The 21,921-nt window shown below is 33.2% G+C and overlaps 1 protein-coding gene across 6 annotated transcripts; it reads right to left on the bottom strand.

Annotated features, from left to right (window-relative positions):
• Positions 1-445: 445 nt before the first annotated feature.
• On the bottom strand, positions 446-20,635 carry LOC131930150 (pleckstrin homology domain-containing family A member 1). Of its 6 annotated transcripts, XM_059286551.1 has the most exons (16): positions 20,543-20,635; positions 11,592-11,756; positions 11,412-11,469; positions 9,962-10,021; positions 9,818-9,863; positions 9,599-9,696; positions 9,395-9,511; positions 8,038-8,220; positions 7,505-7,573; positions 7,283-7,347; positions 6,873-6,936; positions 6,580-6,666; positions 6,327-6,401; positions 4,001-4,019; positions 3,310-3,327; positions 446-1,871 (listed from the first exon to the last, which is right to left on the bottom strand). In XM_059286551.1, coding segments are annotated over exons 2-15 (1,044 nt in total). In that variant the 5' UTR covers positions 11,693-11,756; positions 20,543-20,635; the 3' UTR covers positions 446-1,871; positions 3,310-3,325. The 6 variants fall into 6 exon arrangements, with proteins under 6 accessions (XP_059142534.1, XP_059142533.1, XP_059142530.1 ...); XM_059286550.1 differs by lacking the exon at positions 3,310-3,327 and having other exon boundaries at positions 447-1,871; XM_059286547.1 differs by lacking the exon at positions 4,001-4,019 and having other exon boundaries at positions 447-1,871.
• Positions 20,636-21,921: the final 1,286 nt, after the last annotated feature.

The following is a 21,921-nucleotide window of genomic DNA, read 5'->3' as shown; positions in this document are numbered from 1 at the left end:
TACACTACCGTTGCAGGTGTGCAACTAGCTTAACAACCATGTATTGCCAAGTTTCATCACATTTTAAATCTACCTCACTGGACTGTTTCTTGTAGCAGAACAGCCAAAGTTAGCCCAGTTTTGCTTTGATGCAAAATAATTTTATGAAGATTGAATACCTTTCCAAGCTAAATCAACATGCCAACAGGTATTCATTTATTAATTACAAAACACCACTGTGTGTAGTTTTTTTTATATTTTCTTGCAGTGTTTAGTATCATTTATATGGAAGCTGCATCTATTTTGATTATATTTCTTCTTGTGATCTGTGTCTGTCGTTTAATTTCCAGAAATTTTTGTTTAATTTAGACAAAAAACTTGAAAACTAAACCTAATGGCAAAAAAAAATAATAGATGTAAACCAAAAACTCTCAATGCCGTTCAGTTATAAAGCAATACATTATTTTATTCCAAATTTATAATAATTTAATAAACATTTAAATTACAAGTAATATAGAACAAATTACAAACTTTTTTTGGACATTTCAAATATGAATCATACAATATATAATTTTTTAGACGACAAAGCAATTAAAAAATCTGGTAAAAATTTACAGTTTCAAATTAACTAATTAACTGATGTTTGCAGCAGATACATTTTTAAAATAAGATATTGCATCCATATTATACTATGTCTAAAGTGTTTGAAAAGTTTTGAAATGTTTTATTTTTCCAATAAGGATTCTTACAAAAAGTTACAACAAAATTAGTAATAATTTTAAAATACCAGCACATTTACTAGAAATATTTCACAACAAAACTTGAATCCTATATGAATTTACAAATCTTAAGTTCACTGTGAAATTTTTTTAAAAGCAGACAACTGAAAGCGACAATATACATAAATTTACACCAACAAACTTCTTCACCCCAAGCATGTCATAAATATTCATTCGTTGTCAGATTTATCTCCTTCTATCAATAGATTAAAAACAATCACATCAATAAATGTATTCACACATTTGAGAAATAAAGTATGTATTGCCTAATACACAGTTGTAAATATTAAAATTCAGATCTTTTAGAGCTATTGTTATATAGCATAATACTTCCTACATTATTTATTTTTTTTAAAGCGGAATTACAATTTTTAAAATCCAAATGATAACATTTTAATTTTTTTTATGAAAATCAGTTTTACAATACACTTTAAACCTAGATATACCAAAAGAATTCATTTAATTAATCCAAAATAAAATTACTTTCCAGTTTCACTCTTTATAAGTTCTTCTACCGCACTTAAAAAAAACTTGGAAGGTTTATTCACTAAAATTTTAAAAACATTTAGTTTCATAAAACTTAAATTAGCAAAGCAACACATTTTTATGCTCTGTTATCAGTTTTGATAAGCAAATAGACTTAGATTAACTAAAAATTTTAATGATTTATTAGTTAAGCAACAAAGTGTATTTATATTTTTTTTTGATTTTTATAAAAATGCATCATACAACACAATAAGGAAACAATTGTTTATAAATATTTAAATAGAAGACTAGATTACAGAGCAGAATTTGCTTTCAGTTCCCAATTAGTAATAAGTATTTTTGGCTTTAAATTATAAAATGGGCTGATATAAACATTTTAATGACTTATTTATCTAGTTTATTTGAGAGTAACATGAACAATTTAAAATTGAGTTCTTGAACTTGATAAAAATTGTTTTTTTTTAAATATTTGTTAATGATATTATGATACTGAGCAGTTGAAATTATGCTATTACTAAAAAGTATTAAACAGGTACTTAATTAATTAAAAAGGAACAACAGAATCTATAAATGTGTGAAGATTCTTTTATGATGCTGCTTTGAATCTTTAGAACTTCTCTCTTTAGCCTGTGAGTGAAAAAATGTGAAATGTTTAGGTTTAGGGTAAAAAAATTTAATGGAAAAGGAAGCTATTTTATATAATAATATAATAGACAAAAAGTTCAAGATTTAAAATTCATTGTGAAAAAATAGGTAGATCTATTGCTGCATATTAAAAGTAATAGTTTAAAATATTGTAATATTTTTTTTTATATGCATGCAATTTATTTAAACAAGTAAAATATAGTTACTGATTGGTTGATTTAAATTAATTATAATTAATATATAGTTACTGAAAAGATGTACTGGAAAATAGTACAACAATTACCAAGAAAATACAATGTAATATACTTACCACTGGATAACATTCCCTGTAATTTTTAAACACCACATGACCAGGAATAACAAGTGATATCTTTTGAAGCATAGGCCTAATTTTTCATGTCAAACTTATTTTTATTATTTTAATAATATTAAACATATTTTTAAAATTTGAAAATTCCTTAGCTGAGCTGACTTTTCAAATGTAAAACAATAATGTGTGTAATAAAATTCATAGAATCCTGCAATTTATTAACACTTTAAATAATTTTTTTAACCAATTCCCCCAGAATAAACAATAAGGCAAACTGTAGTTACGGGTCATTGCATTTTTTCTGGTAATTTGTTTACGGTAGAAAAGAGAAATTTTGTGTTGATTAAATCTTAAAACAAATGTTACTTGCGTTGAGAAAAGCCAGATGTGAATATGCTTCAAAGGATTAAACTTGCATATATAGGTCTGATAGATTTGGAGCTAAGTTACAAAGCTGGCCCTTTCCATAAAAAAAGCTGGAAATGTCATATTTACTTGGTATGTTTCATGTTTTTATTTTTAATAATTAGATTAAATGAGTCTGAATGATTCATTTCAGACACTGAACAGAAATGGGAAATTTAAAATAGTTTATGGATAGTTATAAAATTTATAAATAAAATAATTAACACAAAAAGCTTGTATCAAGTATTTAATTCTTAATTAATCAAACATTTTTTTAAAAAATTACTGTTTAAAATTTTTAAAATTGGACTGAGACAATTGTTCATGAATATATGGTTGAAGCATGTCAGAAAAAAGGACACCAACAGAGAAACAACAGGGAAGAGTAGAATAAGCATATAAATGCAGAAGCTCAGGGCCTAATAAGAAGCTTAAAAAATACTTTTAATAACACCTTTCCATAATTATTAAGTTCAGCTTCCATTTCATCAACCTTCAATTTTAAATGCTAAATTTTAAAAATTTTTCAGAATCAGCTTTTATTAAGTGATAAAATTAACAATAAAACAAATGCTGTGGTGAATTGTGTGTAAATTTTACAGAAAGACCAACACATCAACGAACTCTAAAACGTCTTGTGTGCAGGGAATAGATAAAAAGTGCATAGAGGCAACAATCATGCCCACAATAATGATCAAAACTCACCGACATAAACCGATGTTTCTGAATTGAAAATACAACATGCAATGTTTAAAAGAGGTATTTGGTTGTTTTTAAAAACCCCATGCGTAAAAACTGAGTAATTCTACAACTACAAAGTCCATAGCATCAAACCAATATGTATCCCTGAAAAACACTATCTTTAAGTCTACAGAATATATTTTAATGTTCATATAATAATTCTATGTACAATCATATATATATATATATATATATATATATATATATATATATATATATATATATATATATATATATATATATATATATATATATATATATATATATATATAGTGTGTGTGTGTGTGTGTGCCCATGTATAAGTATAAATATAAAATAATTGAGTTAAGTGCAGAAATGTGTTATCCTCATAAAAGTAAGATTTAGATAACCCAACACCAGTATTTATAGACCACACTCAACAAATTGTACAAACTCAACATAACGAATGAGAGTACACCAGTTTAAAAACAAAAGCACAGACATAACCTTGTCGAGGTACACGGCTAAAGTCAAGCTCTGCTACAATTGACTACACCTACAAGCAAAAAGCCGCAATTAGCCTTAGTCTTCCTGTGACAATGACTAACAATACAAAAATCTAGTTTTCTATTGAGCAATAGAGAAAAAAAACTACTTTGTTTACAAAAAAAAAATGTAAACTTTTACAGCTTACATGAAGGCTTTTGTTGTTGCTGTGAATATAACAATACAATTTTTAATGGTAATTCTTTTATACACTTACTTGTTTTCATCAAGATGGTGTTTTTATAAGAAAAATTGAGAAAACAAACATTTTGCAAACTGTAAAACAAGCCCTTTCAGATTTGTTTTAAATTGAGATAAACTAATCAGAGATGAAAACAAGCACTTCTGTGTGTACTGAAGCAATATGTATATTTATGGTATAAAAACATGTACATCTTTCAATAACAAATTCCAATTCAACTAGAGATCAAGTTAGATGAAAGAATAGGTTTTAAAATTTCTCCAAGAAAAATTTAAGCACAAAAACATCTTCAAGTTTATAAATAAAATATATAAATAATTTTTAAAACTTCTTAAAAATGCAAAATGTATATATTTTTTAAAAAATCACATTAGTTAGCAGTTTAAAACGAAACAACATCCTACTGAATAAAAAAATGCTAATGTGATGGCTGGATTTATACTGCCATCCAATGAGAACCAATCAACATTTTCAACACTATGTACAAAAATCAACAGCATCAAAACAATGATTGAAGTATTTGGTAGACAGAAAAAGATACAAAATAATTCTTACAAAATAATTAACAACAATTTAAAATAATAAAATAATTTAGATAGAGATATCTGTAATGTAAATTTATTATTTAAAAAAATAGCCAAGATTATCTATAATAATTAAAAAGCAGTTAGTCCTAAGTTTAAACTATACAAATCTATGTTCTTTTACAGGGGTAAACTGGTAAAAACAAAAACTAAAAAATCTTAATAATAATAATAATAATTTTTTTGTAAACATGAAAGATGTTGCAGCCTTTTAAAATATTATAATTTACATTCACAAAAATACAAATCATAAGGTCGTTTTTAAAATATAAAAATGCAGGCATTTGAAAAAGGGAACATGCTTTTTACATATTCTTTATAATGGGAAAGACTAGCAATTGGTTTAAACCAGTACTTATAAGTTAGCCTTTGCATTAAATATCAGAAAATATTTTTTTTAAGTTATTAAATTGGAAAAAAATAATAGCCCTTAAAGAAGTAAATTACAGAAATAGAAATATCTGCTCTCCAATCCATGTTGTTCTTTCCAAGTAAATCTTTAGATGTATAATAAAAGTGTGTTTAGTAAAACCTAACCCAACAATTAGTTATATAAACCATTTTCTTGTTATATGAAAAAACTCAGGTAACAAACATGGTTTTTACCAAGGATTAGATAATAAGGTACTTTTCAGTTAAGTCTACCCACTAATTGCTTGAAGTATATGTGGTAGGAAATAACCCTTAAAAGCCAATGAAAATAATACACAAAATCAACTATCGCTATTATAAATGATGAAAGAGCTTGGGTCAGACAACAGGTATGAGCCTGATGTGAAAAAATTTCTACCAAACTAAATTATAAAGCAGCATCTTCTTTTGATTATAACTGATTATATTTTAAAAATTAAATATTTTAAAAATCAAAATTCCTCTTCATTTTTTTTTTTTACTCCTCGGTTAGCTAAATAATAAACTGGCATTTTATGGCATATTTTTAATAATAATTTATTCATTATAGCAGCATAACAAAACAAATGAAGAAAAACTTAAATTCATAACAAAAACTTATTTGAAATTTCATAGAATGTTTTTTAATGCGGTTAAAAAATGATGGTTTGTATCTCAAGTCAGTAGCTACATCAAGCTTTTGTTTATAACTATATTTTTAAATATAAGCATACTGCTTTCTTTATTTAAGCAATGACCCTTAGACTGTGTTATAGAACAAAAGACAGAACAGTAACCTTGTCTAACCCAACACAATTTCTTTACAATTTTATTGCTTTGACCAACGTAAAACTATAGTCTCCTAGGGTACAATTGGAATTATGAAAGTATTGGCTATCCTTGACTGAAAAGTACCCAAAGTAACAACTAACAAGGCGAAATATACATGAAAGCAAATAAAAAAAATATATGAATAAAGAGTTTTTTAAATGGCAACTTGTTTACACCAACAATATGTTTAGTTTACATTATTACTGTACAATTTGGCTACACTGGGAACAAATGCATTACTTATACTGGTACTTTGATAAGTCTCTGGGGATAAGTTTACTTTCATATGAGCTAGTTTCACCTCTGCAACACAGCAGTCAGTCATATATTATAGTGTTATATGTTGTATCACTCGGATTCCATTCTTCACACAACCACACACATGAAAAGGGGAAGAACTCCAAACTATAACACCATGCAGTAAACTCATGCAACAAATTAGAAACTCCAAGCATTTAAAATCATACCCATATTGGGGATGGGTATGTTCCACTACTGAGCTCATCATCTAATGGGTGACGACTTTGAGGATCTTGCATTGACTGTGAAAATAATTAAAAACTAGTTACATGTGACTTAGCTCTGATATACCAATACAATTTATGTTTAAAATTTTTAGTTTATTGTCTTGATAAAATCAGTCTAATTACTACCCAATGGGTTAGTTACATTAGTCTATTTTTTAATAATGGTGTAGTCTCCCTTTAAATGCTAAGTTACCTTTCTTTCTTCTAAACGTTTCTGTCGCTGAGACATAGCTGACTGTATTGTATCGATCCAACCTTTCATATCTTCTGGGGTATCACACTGAAAGTCAAACACAAAAACATCAGCACACACGAAGAGAAGCCAAGGTACTTCTATATAAATAAACCAAGATATGTAACAAAACACGATTTATATGTAAACAATAAAATAAAATTATATTTCAAATAGGAATGGGCATAAATTTCTTGAATTAATACAAAGCAATAGAAAAAACAAAGTCTAAAAGCAAAATTAAATCATGCTACCTGTATATAAAATATTCTCTTTAATGTGCGGACTTCAAATAAATTATCTCTTGTTGGATGAACCCTGAGGAATATTTTTTTTTTAAATTGTGATACACATTTTGCATACAGGGATTAGGCACTAATCAATGACATAGAAGAATTTGTTAAATAATAATCATCATATTTGTGCTTCAGAAATAAAGATTATATGGTTCATCACATTTTTAAAATTCCCATTTCCCACTCATCACAAACATTTGAGATCATACACCCCTCGGTTAGTGAGTACTTTAATAAATTACTCAAGAGCTTCTTAGTTACTCTGAAATATTTCTACATTAAACTATATTTAAGTAATCTCAGTGTTAAACAGCACTATTTTTAATTAAAAGATTCTCTTTTAATTATGATTCTCTTAAAGTGCTTACCCATCAGAAGACTGGCGGACATCTAAAATTTCATCTATTGGTATGGTTCTAAGTGGTTGTTTTTCCTAAAATACATCAAATTTTTATCTGTTATCAAAATGTACTTCTAAAACAACTAAGAAGAGCCATCTGAAAAAAATTACTTACTAAAGTTATTCTGATATAAACTATGAAAGAAATTACTTACTTGTTCTGATTTAAAATATGAAAAAGATTACTTACTTGTTCTGATTTAAAATATGAAAGAAATTGTTGTTGAAGTACAAAGTATCTTCTCTTCCAGTTTTTTCTCTGAAATAATAAAAAAATTATTAGTAAATTAATTGTATTTATTTTGTTAACTTCTGTTCACTGGTACAAATATTTAATTTAAAAGCAGGAACAAAATTAAATGAGATTACTTTTAAAAACTACTAAAAACCAATCAACAAAACAAAATACTTGAAATCCCTTAGATTACCTTATGTGGTTATTGAAAAAACTCAGGAAGTGTGATTGTTATTAAAAGTGTTAAATTGATAAGTAAGGTACGGGGGGGGGGGGGAATAGAAGGATTGGTGATGTGTGAGCAGGACCTCTTTACGACACATAACATTCTTAGGGAATTAGTTCAGTAGTTAGTAAAATATTGAATACATAAATAATATATGATTTAAAAATTTTATTTTAGTTTTGGTAACACTTTCCTCTATCAAAATCAAACCATAACAGATGTAAAAACTTGAGACTAGCCATAATATAAAAAAACAACTTACCACAGCTCCTTGTTTGACACAATAGCCTGCTTTGAGTGGTTTTATGTTTGGTTTGGACACTGACTGGACTAGTTCTGGGTTGCTGCCTGTAGAGTCCCTGCCGAAGCTTTGACCATGTAGTGACAACTGAGAGATTCTTAACCCTTCCTCCTCGTAGTTATTTTCACACTCTGCATCAGCACTCTGTCAATACACATAAATAAGCAATCATTCTTTTTACTATTTCTTAATAACCCTCAACATAAATTGACAAAGGATTTTAAAAATAAAATAATTTTTGCTATATGTTTAATACTTGGACTCATCTAAAAGCTAATAAATAAAAGCTAATAATAATAGTGCTTGCTTTTTGGCATACAATACTGATTAATTGTAAATTGTTTCTACTTTTGCATACATATTAATTTTGTTTTCAGTAAAATGTCTAGAATTAAATAAAAAAAAAAAAAGAAAATAAACTTTGTTTATTACTCTGCAAAACAATCAATAAGAGGATCAATTTTTGCTATTATCTCACAATGGAAAAGTGGTTCTATTTTTATAACACACTACTTTGAATGTATATTTGAATAGTTATAATGCAGATTTTTATACAGTCTAGAGCAGGGGTCTCCAAACTTTTCAGCCCGAGGGCCGCATTAACTGTCAAATATCAGTTCGGGGGCCAGTTTCTTCCAGGCATCTCTTTGAGGGTGGCGGAGCCCCCCCCCCCCCACTCCCCACCGAATAACATAGGCCTATACCCCCCTCTTCTCTCCCCCCCCCTTAACGAAATATAAATTGTATAGAAATATATCCAAATTTCAGCGAATCATCCATTGCAATTGAAGAATGGCGAAACTTGCTTGCATTTTTCGGTATTTAGTCACAATGTTTTCATCGATGTCTGCAACACGGCGTGCAATGGTATTTGCACCCAGCACCCAAAGCTACATTTTCAAATTGTTCTGAATTTTCTGGGCAAAGTTCACAAGCCACCTCCAACAAATAATTTTTTCCGTGGACAAAAAGATCTCCGCGGGCCGGATGAGAGGACCTCGCGGGCCGCATCCGGCCCGCGGGCCGTAGTTTGGAGACCCCTGGTCTAGAGCAGTGGTTTTTAACCTTCTTGGACCTACCAAACCCCACTAGTTTCCTATTTACCAAACTTTCTTACTAATTTTATTATCCCCACTGACAAAAACAGATTGCGTTTCATGAGTCAGGTTTGTGTCTTGACATCCGCAGAACCCCTGGCTCACCAAACCCCAGGGGTTCAATCAAACACAGGTTTAGAAGATTTTGAAGGAAATAAATGATAGCAGTGATTAGGAGTAAAAGTGTTTAAAAACATTAATACAGAGTGTATATTACAGACCTGCACTGGCATTTTACAAACAACCCCGCCAGCAATCTCTGTAATATAAGCCTCTTGCTCTACACACGCATGCCAATCTTTTTGTTTGGCCACTGAGCCATCTGATTTCTCTGGTACCTGAAGGAAACAAAACAAAACAACTAGAGTTTTTGTTTAGTTGTTGATGTCAACATAGAAATAATATGAATAAATATTTTAATTTACCGTAATTTTGCTGGCATTTTTGATGGCCTCTATCCACTTCCATTTGTCAGGGTCTTGTTCTGCTTGGAGGAAATACTGACGTCCTGTCACAGTTATAGCTGGTAAGAAAGTCACAGCCATGTATTATATACATATAAAATTTTAGTGAATTAATTTAAATAGAGAAAACACTAACTTTATAAGTATGTCTGAATAAAAAAAAAAAAACTCCATACTTACTGAAACAATACTGAACTTTGGGCCTTTGTTTTAAACCATCACTCACCTGTTAGTAAAATATTTTTTATTGTATGTATTAAAACCTTATGTTGCTATATTTTATAATGATCTTATTTAAAAAAAAAATTCAAAAGCGCTACATACCTTGGAAATATTATGAATATATATCTCTCCTACAGGACTTTTCCATGCTTCAGGCAAGTTCTAATTAGTCAATTAAAAAAGTATTAAAATGTAAGTAACTGTCCACATAAAAAATGTTGAACATTTATAATTAAACACATGCATAAAGAATCTATAAACATATCATAATACACAGTCATTCCAGATGTTGAAGTGATTGGACTTAGAGAATAAAATGATAAACACCTGTTTCAAGGGTATGTTGTATTTCCAAATATGATTATTAGATTATACAAATATATATAAATAAATAAATAAATATATGTATATATTTTCTCCTTAAAAAAAAAGTAAAGTTTCCCTTTCAAACCTGGCGGTCTATGGGGCAAGTGAAGTAGAGTTCACTTGTTTCTGTGACCTCGGCATATGAAGAGATAGTGTGGTCAGCACTATGCCCAGCCGCCTTTACTTTCCCTAACGTGAGTTAGGTACCCATTAGAGTTGGGTGGACTCAGGGACGGTCTACTGACTTGAACCCGGATTCGAACTCGATACTTAAGGGTTAGCAGTCCAGCTCTCTACCACTAGACCACTCCGTCCCATATATATATATTTTCTCCTTGTGCTAATACATTTTTATAACGGGAACACCGCGGAAATAAATAACTGGTAAATTATCAGCAGCCATCCTTATGTGATAAATAAAATTGGAACTGAGTGAATGATGGCTATGGCAGAAAAATGACCCAGCACATGTCAAGCTTTGCCTGATTAGCTCTACAGATAAACCCATATGAGATAGCAGCAATCAGAAATATTTTTTTATGAGCTTGCTTCCTAGTGTGGATGTTGTGTGAAAGGAATGGATTACATTTATCTAACTACATGTTTTGATATTTTGAAGTATAAAATTTATACAAATTTTTTTTGTTATTGAGATAAATGTTTGCCGGATATAAAATATTTAGTTTCAAGCAAGTAAAAAAAAAATTGTACTTAATTAAGAACCAGGTTTAAGAATCAACTTCTATGTTTTACATATTGTTTTAACTTGTTTCTGCTTGAAATTAATTTGAAACTTTTAAATAAACAATTATGTTTTGTAAAGTCTAGAATTACTTAATATGATTCAATTTTTTTAAGTGTTATTTTTTTAAATTGCTTTTACATTTTGAAACAAACTTTCTACATGGCAATTACTTAATGATGTGTATATATTTGTATCTTGACTATTCAATTATTTCAATTTAAAGTGAACATAATTGTTAAGTGCAATTACTTTTAAAATATACAGAGATTACACTTGAAACCAGAGAGGGTTCTTTCTACTCCACCCACTCTCATTAATTGTACATGATATGATACACTTAAGATATTTAAAAGATTTTTTAAAATATATTTGATAATCAAAAGCAAGGCCATTTAAATAAATAAGTAAGGATAATATAGAAAAAGTATTTATTTGACTCACAGTAGGGCTATCCATATAGTAGACCAGTTTTTCATTGTTGTGATCCAACACAAAATACCTGTCATTATAAATTTACAATTTTAAAGTCTTTTGATTCAAACATATAAAATAGAAAACAATAGTAAATATATTAAGACTTTGACAGCAAAAAGAGTTATATCTTTTGAACCTTCTACTAACCTTCTAAAGAAGCTACCACTGCCTTCAGTTTCTTCAATGTTCAGGAAACCACAAAGGCGCCCTTGTTTATCCTGATAGGGCATATTTGAATCATATTCCATTCAAAGATTTCATCAGAAATCTAGAGTACAAATTTTACACATCTCCGCTTTAGCCTTATATATCCTGAGGATAAAAATAGACAACCATAAAACATACTCTAGGCTTTGCATTGAGTGCTCAAGTGGTTATCCTCCACCCCATCCCTCCAATGATCTAAAAAGTAACTGTAATAAGGAGTTTGTATACAAACACCAGTTATAGGAACGTCTTTGTGTATAATATGGCATTAACCACTTTAAAAACTAGATGTGCTAACACCAACTCTAACCAACATAATTTAAGGCGTTAAGCTTTAAGTAACAAACATCAATGTGATTTAATGAGTTAAACTATAAGTAACAAACATGCTAAAATGAGTGGTTACTGGCAGGATAACCAGTAATAATATTTATGACAACTGTTAACCTGTGAAATTAATAGGATCATTGGGTACATAGATTATCAAATATTTTGTTTACATTAGAATGGGAAGTTTTATACATAATCCCTGAGGAATAAATAGTATAAAGAACTAATTTGAATGGTAATATCATGTACAACATTAATAGGAAACAAAACTGTATAAGAATGGTGAGATAGGCCTACGGTATAAGAATTGTGTGATACAGCACTAATAGAAAACAGCACTGTATAAGAATGGTGTGATACAGCAATAATAGGAAACAACACTGTATAAGAATGATGTGATACAGCACTAATAGAAAACAGCACTGTATAAGAATGGTGTGATACAGCACTAATAGGAAAAACACTGTATAAGAATGATGTGATACAGCACTAATAGGAAACAGCACTGTATAAGAATGGTGTGATACAGCACTAATAGGAAACAGCACTGTATAAGAATGGAGAGATACAACACTAACAGGAAACAACACTGTATAAGAATGGTGTGATACACCACTAACAGGAAACAGCACTGTATAAGAATGGTAAAGTACAGCACTTTTAGGAAACAGCACTGTATAAGAATGGTAAAGTACAGCACTAATAGGAAACAACACTGTATAAGAATGATGTGATACAGCACTAACAGGAAACAGCACTGTATAAGAATGGTAAAGTACAGCACTAATAGGAAACAACACTGTATGAGAATGGTGTGATACAGCACTTATAGGAAACAACACTGTATAAGAATGGTAAAGTACAGCACTATTAGGAAACAGCACTGTACAAGAATGGCGAACCACATACCACACTGTGTCAGGGCGTTATCTGAGCACAACACTAAGTGAAAGTTCAAAAAGCCATCCAGGTGCTAAAGCTTAGCCTGTACTCACTCCACAGATTTGCACCTGAGGTCTGGCCACGCTAGGTTAAGTAGGTACCGGCTATGTCCCTGCTTACTCACCTCCCACTCCCTCTGCCCCGCCCTTACTAACAATGATACTAGTATCGCCTTGACCTGCCCTAGAAGGCGGGGGTATACGAAGCGTTATACTTATCTACGGGAGAGGGGAAGAGACGGCTGGGCGATTTGTTGGTAGAGCACTTGATCGTTAAACTTTAAACCACCCCCTCACACCCCGCTTCCTGGTAGGTTCATTCCTCCGTTAGCCTTGTTCACATACGTGTAGGAAACGGTAAAGCCAATGAGGATACCTAATTGTAGCCCTGTGTCTTTACGGTGGCCTATCTCAGATAGAACAACACGACGCGGCTTTTTATTGAAATGTAACATACTACAACATTCTCACTAAGTAATTAGATATGGCGTTAATGCATGGCTTTAACTTAGAGTTATTCCCCTTTGTGTTTTACCACTTATTTTAATAGCCTTCCTTGGTTAAAACAATCTTAAAAATTCACTTGGTAATTTTTTTTTTCTGTTTAAACCAATTTCCTTTCGTAAGAAAACACATTGAAACGAAACCATTAGGCCTAACCAAAAACGCAGCGATAGAGTTTACCTACAACAAGAAAGGACTACACAGTACGTAATAGACAGCCCTATCTACATACTACTACAATACATTCATTGCGTCGGCGATTTTACAAAAAAAATGTATTTCACATCACGTCCCAGTGCAGTAAAGTAGCAAAGGGTTATAAGTTTGTATGAGGCGGTCTATTAGCGGTCACGTGGTTAAACTAATGACGGAACTACAGCAACACATTGGAGGCGGGGCTAATCTCAACATTCTCAATCTCAAAGCACAAGCATCACATAAACAGTTTGCTTTGAGTACAATTACCGCAGCATTTATAAAATAATATTATGAATAGTATACATTATCCATTCATATGCAGCGGTCAAGAAGCATATGAACTCTAATTCATCTGCCCAATGGATCACTAGGTCGAAAGATGAATCTTTACGTTACTACTATGAACAGTATAGCACGAAATAATCAGATACACGCCTACATAGACGTTAGTTGTTGCTAGTATCGATACACTAACCCTAACAGTTATACTATAGACCTATACTAACCCTAACAGCTATACGATAGGCCTACACTAACCCTAACAGCTATATGCTAGGCCTACACTAACCCTAACAGCTATACGATAGGCCTACACCAACCCTAACAGCTATATGATAGGCCTACACTAACCCTAACAGCTATATGATAGGCATACACTAACCCTAACAGCTATATGATAGGCCTACACTAACCTTAACAGCTATACGATAGTCCTATTCTAACCCTAACAGCTATGCGACAGGCCTATACCACCCTAACATCTATACGATAGTCCTACACTAACCCTAACAGCTATGCGACAGGCCTATATCAACCCTAACAGCTATACGATAGTCCTATACTAACCCTAACAGCTATACGATAGTCCTACACTAACCCTAACAGCTATGCGACAGGCCTATACCAACCCTAACATCTATGCGACAGGCCTATACTAACCCTAACAGCTATACGATAGGCCTATACCAACCCTAACAGCTATGCGACAGGCCTATACTAACCCTAACAGCTATGCGACAGGCCTATACTAACCCTAACAGCTATACGATAGTCGTACACACTAACCGTTTCAGCAATAACGGAGATAAAAGCAGCACTTCGTGTATTTATTTTGGTATTGCCAATACTTCAAAACCCAAAGCTGACCATTAACCCAATATTAGCCATCGCCTTAACTACTGCTAACACTAGCCTTAACCCCAAGGGTTGGATCATCGGTATCTGAGACACCAACAATACAAATCTGAGGGTATGGCTAATCTATTAGAGCCTAGATGCTATTAAGTAAATATAGAACCGTTTATTTCTTCAGTGTGTTTATCAAGAGAAAAGCGCTTCAGTCTACATTTATCGGACACGTGATAAATGGACCCTCTACAACCCCTCTAATCGCTGTTACAAATAGCAAAGTACTGCTTGGGTCCACTACCTCTACGTGTGTCTTATCCACGACTATTGTATAGTGATTTAATCCATGCCCATACATGTGACTTAATATACTGATGAAATATCCAAGACCTTTACATGCGACTTATACATTATTTTTTTTCTAACTGACACAGGAGGGTATGCAAACAAAAGAGAAACTCCTAGTTACTCTCCAACTAGGGCGGCCGTACAGGAAAAAAGGCTTGTTGTCATTTGTAGTAACGTCTTTATTCCACCAGATAGAAGGAAACCAGTAGCCTATACGTGTACATGGATTTTTTTTTTAAAGTCAGAGTACTGTGGAAGGGGTAGAACCACAACGCTAGGTATTTGCACATCGAATGCGCACGGTTCTACTCAGTGCTGTGAAGGGGGACCTGCTGTTGCACGGTACTTTAGTAGATTATTGACAAGCGGCTATCAGTCACAGAAATCATAGATAATATCACAAAACCATTTCGTTTTAATATTAAACTTTCTGTTTCAGAATTGTAATATTATGCGCCCAAGTAAAGTAGGCTGCTGTTTCCATTAGGCTCTTCGAAAAGTAGCCATATCTAGGCCTACAGTATTTAAGTTTTGGGACGGTAAAAGGAGGGAGGGAGGAAGGAGGGAAGAACCTTATTAAATTTTACCACTGAGTATAATTTGACATGTGTAGCAACATGCATCTCTTTTTTTAATTCAAAAGCTCACTAGAATACGACACAGATTTCAATGCAGGTTATAAATATGCCTTGTTAAACTTGATAATGGGCGTGTCTTTGATGAGATTCACAATAACTGTCCGAGTGGTGAGTATGGGGGGGGGGGGGAGAACACGACTCATCTCACTATCTATATATATAATTATCTTCTGGGAGACCTTAGAAAACAAGCTGCAAGCGCCTCCTTACAGTCCCATCTCTTTCTCTCTATCACTATCACTACCACCCCACCCCCCACATGGTCTGGTGAGTTGTGGTCACGCTAAATTAAATGTTTACAAATAGTAGAGCCGGGTTTAGTGACGGCTATTAGGGGCAGATAATTTAGTTTGAAACGATTTTAAACTTACAGGAGGTAACTAAGAGGAGGCTGCTTTCACGGGGGGGGGGGGGGGGGGGGGGGGGTTGTAGGGTCAGGGTTAGGGGAAGGGGGGGGGGGCTAGTTTGTATATAACAAGGCAAGTAGCCCAACACTTAATTCAGACATTACTCAGTTAAAAATGAAAGATACCCCCCTCCCTCACTCCCATGTGTTCATCACATGAGAACGTAATGATAGAAAACTAATTAAGCTCTCCATTGACTACTTGAGCGTCTTACTGGTCCAAGTCCGCCGAGAACCGCTTGTTGATTGCGCGCCACTTCAACAACGCTATCTCACCGCGAAAGGATGAGTAGATTTACACTAGCGTTGTATTGGCTTATTATGACCTTCCTCAAATATGTGGGCTACGGCGTCAGATAGCGGAAATGATTGCCGAACTAAGAGATAAATAGGAAGTTAAAAAAAAAATGAACCCCCGCTGTTGTTATAGAGAGATTATTTACTGCCGTGGTTAACTGATTATGCTACACAGCTAGCTTGGTTGCTGCTACCCAGCAACAGATTAGCTTGAATACTGGCACCAATGGATAGACTGATAGCCAGTTACTGACTATTCACGGTAACTGTTGAAATAGACTAACGGACAAGTGTTTTCCCTTATTTCAAAACAGAAAGCGTCTATGTGTTGTGTTATGCCGTCACATGGGGGGGGGGGGGTAATAGTACGGCGGAAACCTTTAAGATAAACAAATCCTTTCCTGTTAAAACTATCGCTTAACTTAAAGATGTAAAAGGGTACCTATTTTATTAAAAAGGTCTATGAATATTCACATATAACCACTATCGCCGATAACGAGTTGTTGGCTAAACCCATAAGCAGAATATTAAGAACAAAGCGACTTATATTATATAACAACTACAAACAAGAAAACTATTTGTTAATGTGCGTCCTCCCATTTTTTTCCCCTAAACAATCGGGGAGGGGTGTGTCCACAAGGACACCCTTGAAATCCGACTATTTTAACCGAAAGTATTATTCTAATAGTATTCATAGTCACTTATTAGTGTCATGAATATTTAGAGTTGATAGAAAATATCAAATTAGCCATGGTGAGTGAAGTCGACATTTACTAAAGGAGATGATTTTCAGAAGAAAAAAAAAGTTACAACTTCGTCCCAATTTGAACATGGCCCTAATTAAAGAAAATGTGAAGCTAGTCGTCATTGAAAGACGTCACGAGTTAATGAAACAAGTGAGAAGGGGAAAAAGTAAAGTACGCGAGTTTTACACTTTATCGTGACAGAGATAAATGAAACAAATCAGTGGCGTAGAGCAGGGGGGGGGGGGTCATAACCCCCCCCCCCATAGACCCCTCGGTATATATATATATATATATATAAAGTATGAGGGGGGGGGGTGCAAATCAAAAGTCTGAGGGGGGTGCAAATTGAAAGCTTGTCCCCGGGTAAAAATTGGAACCCCACCCCCCTTGAGACGCTCCTGGCTACGCCACTGAAACAAATACAGTGTTGGGTTTTGGGTTAGTATTTTTTTTGTGTGATGTTGTTGAAAAAGCAGGTTCTCTCCCCCCCCCCCCCCTCCCTTACTTGTTTCTCCTACAAAATATATTTTTTTTATGTTGAAGGCCAATAAAAAACAAGCTTACTTTTAATATATGTTATGGTATCCCAATTTGAAGTTTTGGAAACGATTTTAAAGTATGCTTGTCTTTCACTTTCTAAACTACGTTTCAGAAATGTTTTCCTACTTTGGGGTTCATCCATAAATGACGTCACACTCCATGTGAGGTGGGGAAGGGGCCGGTTGGAAAGAGAGGGATGGAAAATTGGTTCAGAAAAAGAGAATTTTCTTTGACAATTTAAAAATCTTTATAAATTGAATTTTCTGAAGTTATTTTATTTTATTTTAAAAGACGTTTTGTAAAAAATGAAGAAGCTCAATTAATATTTCAGACAGCTATGGCTGTTTCACAAAACAGAAATATGAGGGGTCGTGAAATTATTGAAATTATTAGTTAAGAGATCAGGGTGATTTCTCTTTTTATAACGATGGGAAAGGGGGTGGTATATATATATTGTCAAAAAAATCCTAGTGACATGTTTGGACACCGCTTTGTTACACAAGAAACTACTAGAACAATAATAATAAAAATGGAGTAAAATAAAAATCCATTTTTCCTAAAAAAAAAAATTTCATGCAAGAGATAACAAATAGATGTTCTATAATTGTGTCAAGGTATGAATAAACAATCCAAGTAAGTGGTCTAACAACCTGAAAATTCACCCTAAATAAATAGAGATTTAATTGTTCTGAGATATTTTTATTTAAAACAACTTGTCTAAAGTGACTTGATTTGGCTTTAAAGAGAACATCCTGATTAGTTCTTGTTGAATGTTATTGCACCATAGCAAATAAGGACTTAGGCAAGGTAACTTGACCTTGCTCTTTAAAGGAGTATCCCATTTAGCAAACTTTATTGCAACAAGACCAATAAGAAATATTAACCCCTCTTTTAGCACCATGGAGAAATTAACTAATTCAATACTGTTAGTTATTGATGCTAAAACACTCAACTGAAAAAAAAAACTGATATAAAAAAACTAAAAAAGTAAAACACCAAAACTAAATGTAGGTAGCGTATGAGTATGAATTACATAATTTGTAAATAGGGGACCACATTTTTTATAAACATTCTAAATTATCTGCAATGCAGTTTGTTCTTGTGAATGTCCTTGAATCCAATGGCTAAAATTAAATTTGTATTAGGCCTAATGAAAAAAAAATTATTTCTATGTCTGGGCCAAGTTATAAATTAATGTATTAAATATTGCCATAAAAATTAATGAATCATATGCTATTAAATTGCTAATGTAGTCTAGCTAGATCTATTTCACTTGATCATATAGCCTATATACTTATAACAATATATAAACATACCTATAACAATTATATTTATTGAGCAAATAAGCCCTAGGCCTCTAGGCCCTTATTTTAATTAGTGCATATATGCATCATTAACAGTCAGGCTTATTGACTCATGTTGAGTATCGATTGATGATGATTGATAAGTTGATTGTTGCTATTAGTAGTTTAGTAGTTAGTGTAGTGAGTAATGTTAAGTAGTGTTAATGTTTAAGTTAAGTGTTAGTGTACTATTACTAGTACAAAGTAAAAGTACTAAAAAATAAGGTTAAGTATAAAATAGGCCAGGTCTTCTAAAATTGAAATTGAATAGCCATAGACCTCATAATATTAAATAATGGGCCTAGGTCCTAGCTAGTAGCTAATCCTAGTGAAATTGTTTTTTGTTTGTTAAGGCAGTCATTTATAGTTTTCCGAAATATAATTTTGCTATTTAGCCTATTTGCATCCTACTACTTTTAACTTCATTTAAGCTTTCAGTACTTTTAAATTTACATCTAGATTCTAGATTAGATAGCTTAGCTAGAAAATCTACTAATCTAGATCTAACTTTACTTCTTTGCATCTGATCTGTTGTGGTTAGTATAGTCTAAGTATAGTCAGTAGGGGGTCGTCCATAAATGACGTCACACTCGTAGGGGGGTCCACAATTTTGTGATGGTGTGTGATGAGGGGGGTTCAGATGGTGCGACGTCACACTTTTGCATTATAAAAAAGCAATGTTAGAAAACGAATTTTAGACATTTTGCGTTTTAGAAAACTGTTTTAATAAATTGTAATAACAATTGATTAAAATACTCTATTTTGACAGAGTTCAGACAAGATTTTGGAAAAATATAGCTGTTTAAAAAAATTCAACTGCAATTTTAAGGGGGGGGGGGGGTTGTAGGCTGAGGTGTGACGTCATTTTAGGGGGGTGTCTGGCTTTTTGTGATGACGTGTGATGGAGGGGAGGGGGGGGGGGGGTAAAATCGTCAAAAAAAGCGTGACGTCATTTATGGATGACCTATAGAATAGAAATAGAATAGATCTAGAATCTAGCTAGAGTTAACATTAGATCAACAAGGCCTAGATCTAGATCTAGAAGTAGATTAGATTAGATCTTGAAATCTAGATCTAGATTTTAGATTTTATTATTGCCCACTGTGAAATACTGTGAATTGATTGCTGCGATGCCAGCTGACTTATTTCTAAATTTTAATAGAACTAGAAAATGCATTTTTAATTTTATAGAGACTAGTCCATAGTCTAGAGTAGCGTCTCGAGATCTCTTCTCTCTATCTCTAGAGTCTAGACTAGTCTAGAAAGAGTAGAGTAGACAGAGACTCTGACTGACACAGTCAAGTCAGAGAGACCTGAGAGAAGATATCTCGACCCGACCTAGATTCTAGATTATCTTTTTCTAGATCTAGAGATCTATAAGAAAGTGGCGAACAGTTCGAATGATATATTTACAAAATGCAACACAACAGTGTTGATTTCTCTCCTAATTTTTAAGAATCAACAATGCTTACCGATTTATTCTTCTATAACCCAGAAGTCAAACTTTTATTCCCCAAACAAAACTGACAAGATACAACACTGATACACGGAACAGAAGACAAAACAATGCCTTGAAATTAAAAAGTTTAACTTTAAAAGGCGAATTGTGTATCTGTTAACAGTTTAATGAGTCAATCCAATTTATCAACGTTGAAAATAGAACTAGATCTCTAGAATCTAGATCTATTTAAATTTTAAAATGTATTAGGGGCCTATCTATAATTTAAGCCTTAATTATTTAAGGAAAACTATTGAATTTTATAACATCATCGTTATTGACTGTTAAGAAGTTAAAAACGAGATCTAGATATAGAATCTATGCTAGATATAGTCATAGAGAAGAATCTAGATTATAGATCTATTTGACTAGGCCGCAGACTAGGCCTATATTGGCCTATATGATAAAGTTAATTTTATGATACTTATTTATTAGATGTATCCAGAATTTCTTCCAGGCATCTCTTGGGAAGGGGGGAGGGGGGGAAGCACTCCCCCTATCAGTGGCGTAGCCAGGATCGTCTCAAGGGGGGGGACAAACTTTCGATTTGCACCCCCCCCCTCAAACTTTCGATTTGCACCCCCCCTCAAACTTTCGATTTGCACCCCCCCCCCCTCAAACTTTCAATTTGCACCCCCCTCATACTTTTTCTATATACCGAGGGGTCTATGGGGGGGGGGGGGGGTTATGACCCCCCTAACCCCCCTGCCTACTGCCCCTATGAGCGCAGAGTTTCTTCCAGGCATCTCTTCGGGAGGGCTCCGCCCCCCCCCCCCGAACGAAATGGAATTTATATAGAAAATATATACTTTTAACAGTGTCTGCCCCCCCCCCCCCCGGAAATATTTAGTCCGCCCCTCCTCCACCGAATATTCCGAGTGCCCCCCCCCCCCCCGAAATTTTTTTACCGCCCCCCCCCCCCCGAACGAAATGAAATTTATACAGTGTCCGCCCCCCCCCCCCCCCGAAGAAAAAAGCCTGGAAGAAACACTGCCCCCAACTAAATTTCCTATAATTTTAGGTCTACGGGCACCAGTCCATTAAGTTTATCAGTTTATCCATATTCAATTTACTATATGACTAATGGCAGCAACAATACTATAAATATTTGCAAAATGAAAGTGTGTAAGCTAGATCTAGTAGTAAATCGTTATAAAAGTAACCAATCACTCTCGTTTATTTAGCGTAATTTTAAAAAGAGTGCCATCGTACTTATCGTCACAGCCACAAAAAGCAGCCAATCCGGGTCCCCAAATAACACCAAAAATGTTCAATATCCACTACCCGTCCACCCCCACCCCCCCCCTCCCCCATTAGGTAAAGAGCCATAAAATGTATGAGTTTTAAATTTAA

This window comes from Physella acuta, unplaced genomic scaffold (genome assembly GCF_028476545.2).
Source record: "Physella acuta isolate Inbredline_101_S28 unplaced genomic scaffold, ASM2847654v3 ptg001728l, whole genome shotgun sequence".
Taxonomy (NCBI): Eukaryota; Metazoa; Mollusca; class Gastropoda; family Physidae; genus Physella; species Physella acuta.
This window is presented reverse-complemented; position numbering and strand designations above follow the sequence as displayed.